At 44.7% G+C, this 15,951-nt stretch overlaps 1 protein-coding gene across 4 annotated transcripts in view; it reads right to left on the reverse strand.

The window, feature by feature from the left end:
* The window catches only part of ZNF277 (zinc finger protein 277), a 146,428-nt gene that overhangs the window by 99,636 nt on the left and 30,841 nt on the right, over positions 1 to 15,951 (reverse strand). For 2 of the 4 annotated variants that reach the window (XM_081331107.1, XM_081331105.1), the window contains exon 2: positions 1,853 to 2,054. The exons of 1 other annotated variant lie outside the window; for it this stretch is intronic. In XM_081331107.1, coding sequence (XP_081187233.1) covers positions 1,853 to 2,054 — 202 coding nt within the window. Of the gene's footprint in view, positions 1 to 1,852; positions 2,055 to 5,051; positions 5,197 to 15,951 lie in introns of those variants that run through there. One more of the 4 variants, XM_081331108.1, reaches the window with a different exon arrangement.

Genomic DNA, 15,951 nt, shown 5'->3' on the forward strand with positions numbered 1-15,951 from the left:
TGTTTAAACCAATCATTAAAGTCTCCACTGATCTTCATCAATCCTCTTCTTTTATTTGCAGTATCTACAGTTGCAAGAAAAAGTATGTGAACCCTTTGGGATTACGTGGAGTTTTGCATGAATTGGCCATAAAATGTGCTCTAAACGTCATGTAAGTCACAACAATAGAAAAACACAGTCTGCTTAAAATAATACTACACAAACATTAGCTGTTGTCATGTTTTAATTGAACATAAGATGGAAACATTCACAGTGCAGGGTGGAAAAAGTGTGTGAACCCCTAGCCTAATGACTTCTTGAAGAGCTAATTGGAGCCAGGAGTGAGCCAACCTTGACTCCAACCAGTGTGATGATATTGGATGTGTTGCTGACAGCTGTCCTGCCCTTTAAAAACACACACCTGTTTTGGGTTTACTGGTCTCAAGAAGCACTGTCTGATGTGAACCATGCCTCGCAGAAAAGAGCTCTCAGAAGACCTACGATCAAGAATTGTTGACTTGCATGAAGCTGGAAAGGGTTACAAAAGTATCTCCAAAAGCCTTGATGTTCATGTGTCCACGGTAAGACAGACTGTCTACAAATGGAGAAAGTTTAGCACTGTTGCTACTCTCCCTAGGTGTGGTCGTCCTGTAAAAATGACTGCAAGAGCACAGCGCATAATGCTTAATGAGGTAAAGAAGAATCCTAGAGTGTCAGCTAAAGACCTACAGAAATCTCTGGCACATGCTAACATTTTTGTTGACACATCTACAATAAGGAAAACATTAAACAAGAATGGAGTACATGGGAGGACACCACGGAGGAAGCCATTGCTGTCCAAAATAAATATTGCACCACGTTTAGTTTAGTTTAGTTTAGTTTAGTTTTATTAAATTTTTATACCGCCCTTCTCCCGAAGGACTCAGGGCGGTGAACAGGTTGAAGTTTGCAAAAGAGCACCTGGATGTTACACAGCACTACTGGCAAAATATACTGTGGACAGATGAAACCAAAATTGACTTGTTTGGGAAAAACACACAACACTATGTGTGGAGAAAAAAAGGCACAGCACACCAACATCAAAACCTCATCCCCACTGTAAAACATGGCGGAGGGAGCATCATGGTTTGGGGCTGCTTTGCTGCCTCAGGGCCTGGACGGATTGTTGTCATTGATGGGAAAATGAATTCCAGAGTTCATCAGGACATTTTGCAGGAAAACGTACGACCATCTGTCCGCCAACTGAAGCTCCGCAGAGGATGGGTGATACAACAGGACAATGACCCAAAGCATACAAGTAATTCAACAAAACAATGGCTTCAACAGAACAGAATACGCCTTCTGGAGTGGCCCAGTCAGAGTCCTGACCTCAACCCGATTGAAATGCTGTGGCATGACCTTACGAGAGCGATTCACACCAGACATCCCAAGAATATTGCTACACTGAAACAGTTTTGTGAAGAGGAGTGGTCCAAAATTACTCCAGATCGTTGTGCAGGTCTGATCTGCAACTACAGGAAACGTTTGGTTGAGGTTATTGCTGCCAAAGGAGGTTATTGCTGCCAGTTATTAAGTCCAAAGGTTCACATACTTTTTCCACCCTGCACTGTGAATGTTTCCATCTTATGTTCAATTAAAACATGACAACAGCTAATGTTTGTGTAGTATTATTTCAAGCAGACTGTGTTTTTCTATTGTTGTGACTTACATGACGTTTAGAGCGCATTTTATGGCCAATTCATGCAAAACTCCACGTAATCCCAAAGGGTTCACATACTTTTTCTTGCAACTGTACCAGCAGAAACAATGGCTGACATATTAGATCATGGCATCTCTGTGCTAAGATCCATTACCTAATTTTAAGGAAACATACCTTCTAAAATCTGCAATCAGCTTGACATCTGCTATGATAAGCTTGTGTTTTATGATCATGTGTTTCAGAATTTGATTTTGTTCTGATATTGGATAATATTCTTCACAGAATAGACAAGGCACAGATTGTGATTCGTCTTCAGCAGAAATGCCAAATAGACTTTCTGGCAGGGAAAGTGGTTCCAAAATATAGTCTTGGTGGTCTGAAGGGAATAATATGAGGATCAGGATTAATAAATACATACACACAAACATACCCCAAAAATAACAACCATATCTCTTTTTTGTGTTTTGAAAGCAATATTCAGTCTTTTATAAAATGTAGCAAGTAGATGCTATTAAATGAAATGAAGAAAAGAATATTTTAGTTCCAATATATCTGCACCAGGGCTTTTTTTCTCATAGAACGCTCAGAACGGAGTTCCGGCACCTTTTTTGGATGGAACCTTGTAGGGTAGGTAAGGTGGGTTGTATGACATGTGTGAGTTCTGGCACCTTTTTCTTATACAAAAAAAGCACTGATCTGCACTGATGAGTACTAAGCTTAGTGTACAGTTCCCAGAATGCCCTTGAAGAGGAAGTTAACTACACAAATTTGGCAGACAAATTAAACCAATACTATACAAGTCTTTTTTTTGCACTTACATTTTATCTGTATTTTTTCCTGAAGTATATCCAATAATATAACTTATACATTCATACAGGTGAAATGTGAAAAATTAGAATATCGTGCAAAAGTTCATTTCAGTAATGCAACTTAAAAGGGGAAACTAATATATGAGATAGACTCATTACATGCAAAGCAAGATAGTTCAAGCCGTGATTTGTCATAATTGTGATGATTATGGCGTACAGCTCATGCAAACCCCAAATCCACAATCTCAGAAAATTAGAATATTACATGCAATCAATAAAACAAGGAGTGTACATAGAATAATATCGGACCTCTGAAAAGTATAAGCATGCATATGTACTCAGTACTTGGTTTGGGCCCCTTTTGCAGCAGTTACTGCCTCAATGTGGCCTGGCATGGAAACTATCAGCCTGTGGCACTGCTGAGGTGTTATGGAAGACCAGGATGCTTCAATAGCGGCCTTCAGCTCTTCCACATTGTTCGGTCTCATGTCTCTCATCTTTCTCTTGGCAATGCCCCATAGATTCTCTATGGGGTTCAGGTCAGGCGAGTTTGCTGGCCAATCAAGCACAGTAATCCCATGGTCATTGAACCAGGTTTTGTTGCTTTTGGCAGTGTGGGCAGGTGCCGAGTCCTGCTGGAAAATAAAGTCAGCATCCCCATAAAGCTCGTCTGCGGAAGGAAGCATGAAGTGCTCCAAAATCTCCTGGTAGACGGCTGCGTTGACCCTGGACTTAATGAAGCACAGTGGACCAACACCAGCAGATGACATGGCTCCCCAAATGAACACAGACTGTGGAAACTTCACACTAGACTTCAAGCATCTTACAGTGTGTGCCTCTCCATTCTCCTCCAGACTCTGGGTCCTTGGTTTCCAAATGAGATGCAAAAGTTGGACTTTGGACCACTGAGCAACAGACCAGGTCTGTTTTTCTTTAGCCCAGATAAGACGCTTCTGACATTGTTTGTTGTTCAGGAGCAGCTTGACAAGGGGAATATGACATTTGAAGCCCATGTCCAGGATCCGTCTGTGTGTGGTGGCTCTTGATGCACTGACTCCAGCCTCAGTCCACTCCTTGTGAAAGTCCCCAACACTTTTGAATGGCCTTTTCCTGACAATCCTCTCCAGGCTGCGGTCATCCCTGCTGCTTGTGCACCTTTTTCTTCCACACTTTTCCCTTCCACATAACTTTCTATTAATGTGCTTTGATACAGCACTTTGGGAACATCCAACTTCTTTTGCAATTACCTTTTGAGGCTTTCCCTCCTTATGGAGGGTGTCAATGATGGTTTTCTGCACAACTGTCAGGTCAGCAGTCTTCCCCATGATTGTGATTCCTACTGAACCAGACTGAGAGACCATTAAAAGGCTCAGGAACCCTTTGCAGGTGTTATGGCTTAATTAGCTGATTAGAGTGGGACACTTTGAGCCTAGAATATTGCACCTTTTCACAATATTTTAGTTTTCTGAGATTGTGGATTTGGGGTTTTCATGAGCTGTAAGCCATAATCATCACAATTATGACAAATCACGGCTTGAACTATCTTGCTTTGCATGTAATGAGTCTATCTCATATATTAGTTTCCCCTTTTAAGTTGTATTACTGAAATAAATGAACTTTTGCACGATATTCTAATTTTTCGAGTTTCACCTGTATATGTATAAACTGATATATGCAGGAATCTTTATTTAAACAATCAAGCAGTGCTTTTTCAGTCTAGTACCCAAAGACTGGCATAATGACTGGGAAAAGAGAATCAGAATAAGTTTGTCACCATGAAATGTATTCCTTAAAATTTCTGCCATTCTGGTCTAAAATTCAACCCCCAACTCACCTTGCCCAGTCTAAACAGGGATAGAACTTGTTACTAACTGTTGACATAGCCCAGAGGGGAAAATTCAAATAATAATATTTCTATTGCAAAACACAAGATAAATTGTAATTACATCATTTTCAAAATAGCATAGAACATTTCAGGCAATTCCATTTAAAATGGCTGTGATTTGTTCCATATTAAAATCAAGCCAGCAAGTTTTGTTCATATTGAAACAAAACTCATGAAATACATACTACTTTGAGTAAAAATGCAGGTCAAACCATTCTTTTGCACATCTTTACTGCCTAACAAGAAAGAAAAACACATTTACTACCAAAATGTTAAATTCTTATTACTGACCCACAATAGCACTTAGCTACTGCTAAGGAACTGGACACTTTACTCTCTAATATAGCAGTCTAAATCAAAGAAAATAAGGGCCTTTGGGCTCTTGGCTTAGTCAACTAATCCTCAGCCTAACTTGAGAAACTATCTATGAAGGATCAGTTCAGGCCTCTGGGAATAACTACATCACCTTCTTCTAAATATGTGCTTAGAAGAGAAAGTGTCAACAAATTGAGGAGGAGATGGGGTTGTCTGAAAAAATGTCTTTCAAAACAAGGACATCTAATTCACTTTTAGCACAAACCCTAACTACTACATGTTTCAGATCCATCTTTCTATAATTTCCATCAGTTTGCCCAAAAGAACATGTTCTTTATATAAATACATTTCCAAAGCTACTTACTAACAAGCAAGCAGGTAAGTATACAGATAGTTCTTGACTTATGACCACAATTTGGACCAGAAATTCTGTTGCACTTGATTTTGTGGCCTTTTTTGCCACTATCATTCAGCAAATCCACCTTCCTCCATTGATTTTGGTTACTGGAACATCCCTGGAAAAGTCCCAAATGGAAATCACATGTCCCCAAGATGCTGCAACAGTTATAAACACATGCTGGTTGCCAAGGACCCGAATTCTGATCATGTGACTACTGGGACAAATATGAGAAATTGTCAGAACCCCTATTTCCTCTCTTTCCTATTCTTTCTCCTCTTTTGGGTGTTCTGCCATTCTGATGGGGGGGGGGCTTTCTGCAGTGTATTTCCTTTGCTTTCTTCCTTTCTCTTTGAAGTATCCTTCTTGGGCTGAAAATGGAATGTGCCTCCGGCCATTTGCCTTATCTCCAGGCAGAGGAAGAAACTGCAGAGAGACCTGACAGCCTTGAGAGCGGGGCTTTATTGGTTCTTTCCCACAAATATTTAACACCTATGGATTGACTGTTTGAATTGGCTGGATGGACAGTTGGGGTGGGGTTTGAATGTTTCTTTTAATCTACCATTTTGCGTGGGAAATCCTCAGATCCTGCCTTACTTTCCTACTGTCAATACCTTTTAATAAAGGTTCCTGTCGAAACAATGCAAGTTTCAAGAATTCTGCTTTCTTGGGAAGTCTAACTGAGGCAGGTCCTTACCGAAATGTTCATAAAGTTACTTTTTTTAGTACCACTGTAACTTTGAACAGTTATCAAATTAATGGTCATAAGTCAAGGACTACCTGAATATAGAAATCTGTTTACTTGAATAAATAGTTAGTGGAATCCAGCGAAGCATATGTGACATCTACAGGCACAGTACACCTGTCTTCTTGAAACAAACTCTTTTTAGGAAAAGCCTAATCATATATTCCTTTTGATAAATAATTTTAAAATAGGAAGTGGCCATATATAATCAAAATATCTTACAAAAGATTTATTCTTCCTTGCAAGAGCATGTGCTTCAAAAAGTCAGTTTTTATACATTAATACATTACAGCACTACAGAGGGGTTTATCACTAAGCAGGCTTGACATACTAGGGGCTATTTTTTGATCCTTGGCATCTCAGGTAGAAATGAACCTGCCTGTTAGTTATTGGATGGATTAGCTAGCCTGATTTGGAACAAGGCACTTTTGTGTATGTTCTTTCAGATACTTCACCCAGTAGAATTGCAAAAGACATGTTTGCCAGAACTTCCTTTGCCTCTCCCAATGAAGAGAACAAAGAATGTTAAGGGTTTTTTGTTTTAGACCAGTGGCCTTTAGATCTTTTGGGCAGCAGGGACTGGTTCCGTAGAGAGAGGTTTTTCCGTGGAGTAGAGGGGGCATGGTTTTGTGTGCTGCCTGCATCCCACTGATACAGCTTCGCTTGTTTGCATGGCCTGGTTACTGACATGCCACACAACGGTGCCAGTCCATGGACCGGGAGTTGGGGACCCCTGTTTTAGATACTAGAAATATAATCCTTTAACAATTCCCAACTTCCCTTATCCCTTAGGTCCATCTTAGATCATGGCCATCTCCAAGTATAATTCTTGAAAGCCTGTACAATGTCTAGTTTAACACTCAAACAGATAGAAATTGAACATCACTGCTCCTAAAGAATGTCAGAGATTCTCAGAACTATCTCAACAAACAAGATTAGGCATGCCACATTTTTTGTGATCTTCTCAAAACTGGAAGCACCTATGTGACTTTAGCACATACTACATTTGACTAAGTACAGTAAGAAAAATTACTTAGACCATTTTGGATACCATATTTTCCGGCGTATAAGACGACTGGGCGTATAAGACGACCCCCGACTTTTGAGAAGATTTTCAAGATTTTTCATCTTATACGCCGGAAAATATTTACATGCCAGTTGCCAAGTGTCCGACACAAGCCAGATTCAGCCCCGTCTGATGCAGATGGTGCAAAGCCTCCCTTTTGAAGCCCAAAGGGGCTTTTCCTTCCACCCACCCTTTGAAATAAACGCAAGAGCTGCGTTCACACGACACGCTCTTCCAGGCCAGACTCTGCAAACGGCACTCCAGAAGCCGCAACCACCGCGGGAACTCCGAGTCCCCGCCTTTCAGCAGCCTGCACGGCTGAGCGCAATCCAGCTTTGAGAGTACATTTGCAGACGGAGCAGCCGCTGGGTCTGGAGCCAAGCCCCACCCAGGAGGCCAGACGGGCCCGGAAGACGCGCTGGAGAGCCGGGCTTGGGGCGGCCATGCCGAGGCCAGCTGGCGAGGGCCGCTGCTTGGTCTGCGGGCGAGAGGGGCGCCAGACCGCCAAGTACCGCTATCCAGACTGCTGGGAGAGATAGCGGGTAGCAGGGCACGCTCTGCTTATGCTCAGATGCCGCTTGGGTGAGGGAGAGGGGCTTCCTGCCACTCCCGGGGTCTGGCGTTTGTAAGGCGGAGGGGAAGGGGCTTAGAGGCTCTTGGGGGTGGGAAGGGAGAGTCACGTTGGAGGGGGGACTGGACTAAGGAGGCTTGAAGTTGCTTTGCAAGAACGGGGGCGCTCAATTGATTTATGTGGCACGCAGAGCCCTCTCTGTGGGCACGCACGCTGTCGCCCCAGTCCTAGGCCTCCGCCGCCGTGTGCAAAAAAAAGAAAAGTTGGAATTGCTTGATTGAACTTTTAGTGGCGGAGGAAGTGACACATCGGAGCTGGAAAGAACGTGGCGCATTGGGGTGGGGGGAGCAGCGACAGCAGGGCACTCCATGCAAGGGGTGGGGCAGGGCTTGTGCATGGGGGGTAGAGAAGCAACACGGTGGCGCTAGCATAGTGGTAGACCAGTTGCTTCCCTCCCCCTGCCAGACACCTGAAGTTGTGCAGGGTAGGTTGCCACCCCCACCCCCACCCAGATGCCCCCGCCTCCCCCAAGTGTTTTTTTTTACTAACCTGTCTTTCAGCTGCATTCCATTTCTCCATTCGCTTCTCAGCCTTCACCATATGCTTGTAGGACAAAACAAAAAACAAAAAAAAAGTTGCATGAGACTTTCTAACTTCTTGTGAGATCTCAAGAAGTTAGTCTGATGGAACTTTTTTTTTTACCAATAGTCCCACAAACACGCAGCGAAGGCTGGGAAGTGAACACAGAAACAGAATGCAGCTGAAAGACAGGTTAATAAAAAAAACACTTGGGGGAGACAAGGGCATCTGGGCAGGGGCACGCCTGGCAACCTTACCATGCATGGTGGTGGGAGAGTGGGGCGCAGGCCCTTCCCATGACAGGACAGCCTCTGCAGCACTGGGGTGGCTGTGCTAGGAGATGGTGGGCAGGGCGTTGAGGTGGGGGCCAGCAGGCCAACCAAAGCAGCAGGTGGAGCTTGGAGGCTCGGGGAGGGAGGGCGCTGAAGTGAGCGGTTGGGCCATTGGCAAAAGAGCAACGCATCTGAGCAGAAAGCGGCCTCAGAACAAATGGGGCAGGTAAGGAAAGAAATCCTTGCTCCCCCCAGAAATTGCATTTCTTTCCTTACCTGACTTCCACGAGAAGTTGGAATTGATTGATTGACCTTTTCTCCCCCCCCCCAAAAAAACCTTCCTTTGTTTCCTTGCACACGGTGGGGGCGGATCACAAAGGAGAAGCGGAATGGTGCTGGGAGTCAAGTAAGGAAAGAAAGGCAGTTTCTGGGGGGATTAAGGATTTCTTTCCTTACCTGTCCCACTTGTTCCGAGGCTGTTTTCTGCTCAGACGCATTGCTCTTTTGCCAATGGCCTGACCACCCACTTTAGCGCCCTCCTTCCCCGAGCCTCCAAGCTGCACCTGCTGCTTTGGTGGCTCTGTAGACAGAGCTGCAAAGTTCTCTTCTCTTCTCTGACAGAAAAGCTCTGCCTATAAAGCCACCAAAGCAGCAGGTGCTGAGGCCAGGCTGGGGAGGGCCCAAATTTGCCCCCCCCAGAGCTGTCCAAGAAATGGCAAGGGACCAGCCTCCACTGCCCCAGCCCTGGCCCACCCCAACCTGGCTGGGCGCCCTCCTGATGCAAGCACAGGAAACAACGAGCGCTCAGGGGCTGGGTGGCTTTCAGCAGCAGCTGCAGCTCATTTGCCTCACTTTGCCCTGCCTCACCCTTCCCAGCCTCGCCCATCACACCTGGCCATTCCCTGCTTTGCCGGGCCTCTCCTCGTCTGATTCTGCTGCACCACGTCTTTCCTCCCTTGGGCCTTGGTGTTCTGTAAGCCTAATGCCCCAGAGCACACCCGGCCTGTGGGATGAAAGGCGCGGAGATAGGAGTGCGCAGTGGCACAAGCCAAGCATCGGCTGGCTCCCATTCGCCTCTCCGCCATTCACCCACTCTGTTGGAACTGCTGGCGGCTAGCAACGTGTGGTGGCTGGAGAGAAAAGGTGAGGAGGAGGAGAAAGCAGGAAGGGTTTCTGTGTCTGTGTGTGTGTGAGTGTGTGTGTGTGTGTGTGAGAGAGAGAGAAAACGAGAGAGCCAGGAGGAGAGGAAGCCGAGGTGTTACAAAAAAGGGGAGCCTCCCCCTTTCTTCTCCCCTTTTTTAACCTCCTCCCACTCCGTTCAAGTGCAGCTGGAGGAAAAGGGCGAGGAGGAGAAAGCAGGAAGGGTTTCTGTGTGTGTGCTTGTGAGAGAGAGTGAGAGAGCCAGGAGGGGAGGAGGAGGAGGAAGCTGAGGTGTTACAAAAAAGGGGAGCCTCCCCCTTTCTTCCCCCCTTCTTTTTTTTAACTTCCTCACACTCCGTTCAGGTACAGCTGGAGGAAAAGGGCGAGAAGGGGGAGAAAGCAGGGGGAGTTTTTGTGTGTGAGGGAGAGAGACAAAGAGAGATTGAAGCAAAAAGTGTGGGGAAAGGAAAGTGTAAGCAAACTTACAAAAAGGGGATCTGCTGGCAGTTCCAGGCTGTGTCTCTTTATCCGGTGTGAATGCTGCACTGCCCTCTCCAACCCTACCACATGGTGGAGAGGGCAACGCTTGGTTTGTGCCTCCGTGCTCTCCCATCTCCCTGCCTTTCATCCCACAGGCCAGGCGGTGGGCAGGCTGGGACCCTTCTTTCGATCCCCCTCAAGGGCGGCCCTGAGGATCTGAAACTGACCACATTCTGGATGGCCAACACGAAGTTTAAATCAGCGCCGCCCCCGCCACCAGCACCTCCATGGCCCACTGCCTGGCATCACAGCCTGTGAGGGCTTCTCTTTCCGCAACCCTGCGTGGGAAAGCCACAGCAACCGGCAGCAAAGAGAAGCAAGATGACAAGACTAAATGCCAGGCAGTTTGCAGAAGGCCAGCGAGAAGGTGGGGCCATTTGGGGGGTCGGGTTAGTCGCATTGCGATTCTCAGAAAAGTGAGAGGCCAGAAAGAAAAATATAGAATTATTTGCAAAGGATTTCTGGGGAGATGGCTTGGAGCCATGTGCTGCATTGGGGAGGTGGTGTGCAGGCAGGCGAGAGAGCAAACTCACAGATTGGCTTTGTGGTCTATTCTTGCCACCTCCCCTCCCTAAAATCATAGAACTCTTTGGACTGAATGGGAAGTTGAGTCAACTCCCCCCAACCATTATTTTGTCAGAGGTGTGGAAAGTTTCTTGCTTCTATTTCCTCTCATCTGCTCTTTTATAATTTAATCCAGCCTTATCCAAACTAATGTCTTTGGGTGTCATGGACCACAGTTCCCATAATCCTGTGGCTATGCTGGCTAGAAATGCAATGCCTTATTTTCTCTGCAGCATGCACCTAGGAGGCAGTAGGTCTGTGAGATTTAGATGTATTAAAACATTTGTTTCTTCTGCCTAATTTATTAAATCAACATCTAATTCAAAATTAAATGTTTCTGAGAAATCCAGGGTGGTTTTTTAAAAAAACTCTCAAAGACAGCTACTGTAAAGCATCACCAGCACTGCTTAAAACAATATTAAAAGTGTGCATTTAAGAAAGAAAAATATTATTAGTAATTTACTTAGTGCTGTTTGACCATAAAATGTGGAGTTGTTCTACATATGCCTGGCTGAACCGTGTTTGGAGTTGCCTCTAAACGGGTGAGGGATGCACTGTTCATATTTTCCTTGAAAAAAAATTCTATAATTGGGGTGCTGTCTCTGAGAAGGCTCTGCTCATGGCCACTGTTCTATAAACTAAACCAGAGGAACCCATCTGGTCTAAATGGATGGTAAACATTGATGATTAGGGGGCTTAAGGCTAAAACATATGACAAATGTTTGTGGGAATTGGGTGTTTCTAGCTTAGTGAAAAGGACTAGGGGTGGTGACATGATATCAATGTTCTAATATTTGATGGCTGCCACCGAGAAGAAGGGGTCAACCTATTTTCCAAAGCATCAGAAGGCAATAATAGATGGAAACTAATGAAGAAGAAAACCAGCCTAGAACTAAGGACTTGTGAAACTAACCAGTGAAAAGGCTTGCCTTCAGAAGTTGTGGATGCTCCATCACTGGAGGCTTTTAAGTAGAGATTGGATTATTCCATTGTCTGGAATGGTATACGTCCCCAGCTTGAGCAGGGGCTTGGACAAAAGATCTCAAAGGTCTCTTCTCTCTTACTCCTTGAGAGAAGTGCTGCCACCCTCTCTCCCTCCCCTCATCCCTTCCTGGGCACAGAGGGAGGGAAGGAAGGAAGGAAGGAGGGGAAGGAAACAGGAAGAAAGAAAGAAAAGGAAAGAAGGAAGGAGATGGGAATGAAAAAGAAGGAGGAAGGAAGGAGATTGGAATAAGAGAGAGGGAGGGTCTGAGGGAAGTCCTGCCTTAGTACTTGGCCACCAGCAAGCCTGTTGGCTTTTTGCCATCCCCTGGTGGTCTCTCATCCTATTGCTGAGGATGCTTTGGTTACAAAGCCAGGTCTCCTCGCTTGGAGAGGGAGTGGGCCTCCCTCTGACCCACGCACTTTGCCCTCCTGCACCCACCATGAGCAGCCTGGCCAAGGAGAGCAAGCACAGAAGCAGTAGCCTTGAGGAGGTAGTAAATGCAGGTGGGCAGCCCCTCAGGGAACTGCGGCTAGACAAGGCAGGGCTTTAGGGTCCTGGTGACGTGGGAGCTCAAGGGCCAGGCTGGGCGCTTGACTTCCATTGCCCAGGGCTCTGGGCAGTCCATGCCAGTGTCCAGGGCCCCCCTGCATGGCCTGAGGCTCAGTGAGGCTCCTCCAATGGACCATTCCCCGATGGTCACCCCGGTCCCACCTCCCGTGCGCCAGTCCTGCCCAGACCCTGACGCGAGTGACATTGAGCTGGCCACGCCCACCCAGTAGGCCATGTCCATCATGCCCACACAGTAGGCCACGCCCACCCAGTGGCCATGCCCATCCAGCACCTGATGATAAATAAGTTGAGTTTGGGTTGCAGTTTGGGCACTTGGTCTCTAAAAGGTTTGCCAGACCGTTTTTTACTGTTTCAACTGTTACATTGTTTTGTTTGTTGATTTTTGTGTTGTTAACTGGCCAGAGTTGCTTAAGAGTGGCAGCCATATGAATCTTTTAAATAAAATGAATATCTCAAAGCTAACTGTAGGGTTAATTTAGATAATACCACACAACATATGAACCATTTTCAACCTTATGATGGCAAAAAACTATTTTTCACAAATGTAAGTTGTTTTAGAGGCTTCTAAAAAATGAATTATCATTTTGTTCAGCTTGAGTCATTGTTACTTTTATTTCACTCATTAATATCCTATTATAGCTACTCAAAAATTAGCCAAAAGAATTCACATATTCCAGAGTACCTTGCAGTGAGCTCTGAATGCAACTTTACTGCTACAAAATGTAACTTCATCCTACAACTAAGCTGGATCAATCAAACTGGATCATATATTGACCTTTCTTTTTTACAAATAAAGTCTTTTTATTAGTTTATAACATAAAATACAAAAATACAGTGGCAAATAATAGGAAAAACAGGAGAGGGAAAAAGGAAGAGAAAAGTGTAGAAAAGATGGGAGAAGGAAAGAAAAGATGTTGACTTCCGATTCCCTTTGGTGCAGTTGAATAAGATAGTAATATCAAACCTCAAGTTTTTACTAGTATAAACTAGCCATTTCTATAATAGCAAATCTATCTAATAGGTAAAACTCAAAATAAGTTTCATTTTTTTCCACCTGAAGTATAAAGTCCAGAAGCGATTTCCAAGTAGAAAGAAAAGTAATTGTGTTTTTTTTCCTTAATGAAAGCAGTCAATTTAGCCATCTCTGCTAACTTGTAGCCATTCGTCTATTATGGGAATCAAAGTGTCCTTCCACTTTTATGCATAAAATAATCTTGCTGCCATCAATATACAGTACAGAACATACAGTTCAGAAAGTATTCAGACCCCCTTCACTTTTATCAATTTTGTTATGCTGCAGCCTGATTCTATGGTACTTGAAATTTATTTTTCTCATTAATCTACACTCAGTACCCCATAATGAAAAAGTGAAAACAGAATTTTAGAAATGTCTGTAAACTTATTAAAAAGAAAACTGAAATATCACATTGGCATAAGTCAGGGGTAGGCAACCTCGGCTCTTTTATGACTCATGGACTTCAACTCCCAGAATTCCTGAGTCATAAAAGAGCTGAGGTTGCCTAGCCCTGGCATAAGTATTCAGAACCTTTGCAATCACAGTTGAAATCTAGCTCAGGTGCCTCCCATTTCTCTTGATCATTGCTGACATGTTTCTACACCTTGATTGGAATCGACCTATGGTAAAATTAAATTGATTGGACATGATTTGGAAAGCCACACACCTCTCTATAGAAGGCCTCACAGCTCACAATGCATACTGTAGCAGAGCAAAAGCCATGAGGTTAAAGGAACTCCCTGCAGAGTTCAGAGACAGGATTATTGCAAGGCACAGATCTGGGGAAGGCTACAATAAAAATTTCTGCTGTACAGAAGTTTCCTAAGGGCATAGTGGCCTCCATAATTCTCAAATGGAAGACGTTTGGCACAAACAGGACTCTTCTAAGAGCTGGTCACATGGTCAAACTGAGCAATTGGGGGGAAAGGGCTTTAGTAAGGGGGGTGACCAAGAATCCAATGATCACTCTGACTGACTTCCAGAGATCCCATGCTGAGATGGGACAAAGTTCCAGAAGGACAATCATCACTGCAGCCCTCCACCAATTGGGCCTTATGGCAGAGTGGCTAAATGGAAGCCTCTCAGTGCAAAACACATGAAAGTCCCCTTGGAGTTTGCAAAAAAGCACCTGAAGGACTCTCAGCTGTGAGGAACAAGATTCTCTGGTCTGATGAAACCAAGAGTAAACTGTTTGGCCTCAATTCTAAATGTCTGGAAGAAACCAGGCAACACACATCACCTGCCCAATATCATCCCAACAGTGAAGCATGGTGGTGGCAGCATCATGCTGTGGGAGTGTTTTTCAGCAGCAGGGACTGGGAGACTGGTCAGGGTTGAGGGAAAGCTGAATGCAGGGATAACCTCAATGAAAACCTGTTCCACAGGGCTCAGGACCTCAAGTGTCATGGTTCCGATAAATAAGACAGTTCAAACAAAATGCAGGCATTGTTTATCTAAAAGGTCTTAATAATGAAACAAAACATCGGCACTCATGGAGGGATGCCAGAATCTGAAATCTCCTCCCCACAAACCCATCATAACACAAACAATCTCTGCCCTTATCTACATGTCATAAATCAAATTATCCAATTAGTTTTACATATGAAGTTTCATTTCCCATTCTGTACACGGGCTTTTCTTATCTTCTCAAAACTTCCGGTTCATGTTTCCCCTCAAAGTGGAGCAATTAAAGTAATAGGCTGTCTCTTATATTGTCAGTGCAAAAATATGTCAATGTTGACTTCCGGTGGCGGCGGAGCGCCGGAGACAGCCTTTTCGGGCTGCCCGCGGCTCAGCTGTGTAGATTTCACCCGAAACAGCGCCGATCAGCTGTTCGGGTGAATTTGAAGCCCCCTCCTCGGGAGAAGAGGAGGGGGTGAGGCCCCAGGTAGGGGTCGAGTTCTCCGGGGCCGCCTGAGTTTAAAGCTTGGGCGGCTGAAGGATCGAACTCCCCCGTAGCCTGGGTTGCTCCCAGCTGGTCAGCGTCTCTGCTCCGGATTTCTTGGAGCAGAGCCAGGCGTTTACAACCACCCCTGCCAAAAGGAAAGACTCTGGAATAAAAGGAGCAGGCAGAGCGGTACAAGAGGAAAAGGTGAAGAGGATCTTTATTTTTACTCTCGAGCTTAATGGACTTTTTAAACTTAAAGTGAAAGTGCGTCATAAGTGAAAGTAAAAGATGGCGGCTAAACCTCCCTCAAAAACTCTTCGGAGTGCTGGAACTTCTCCGGTGCAACAGACATCGTTGCAAACCTTGCTTCCTCCTGCTGCATTGACATCGAAGGATTTACAAGATGCCCTTGAAAAACATGCCCAGGTAATTTTAGTAACATTGGGTGATAAATTGGCAAAAATGGAGGAGAGAATAGAAGAGAGGATGGAAGAGAAATTTAGTGCGATGAGGGTAGACATTTTGTCTACAGTGGAAAGTGTGGCTGAATGTGTGCAAGGTCTGGAAGAAAAAGTGGAAGATTTGACTCAAAAAAATGCTGTACTAGAAGTAAAGGTATTGGAGAATGAAGACTTAAGAGACAAAATGGACAGAGAGTTAAGCCTTGTTCAGTTTCACCAGATGCAGTATGCTGTTAGAATCAGAGGCTTAAAAGAAAATATTAAAGAAGATTTAAAGCAGCTGATTTCTGAAGCCCTGGAAGCAGTATTGGATCAGCCAGCATCTGAAATAAAGGGATGTATGGATAAAGTTTTTCGTGTTAACTCATGGATTGCCAGACAGAGGAAGCTACCTAGAGATGTGGTGGTTTACTTTACAAAGAGAGAAATCAGAGATGAAGTTATTCAAGCTGCCTACGACACTAAAGTAGT

Source organism: Vipera berus (genome assembly GCF_964194415.1).
Source record: "Vipera berus genome assembly, chromosome: 6".
Lineage (NCBI taxonomy): Eukaryota > Metazoa > Chordata > Lepidosauria > Squamata > Viperidae > Vipera > Vipera berus.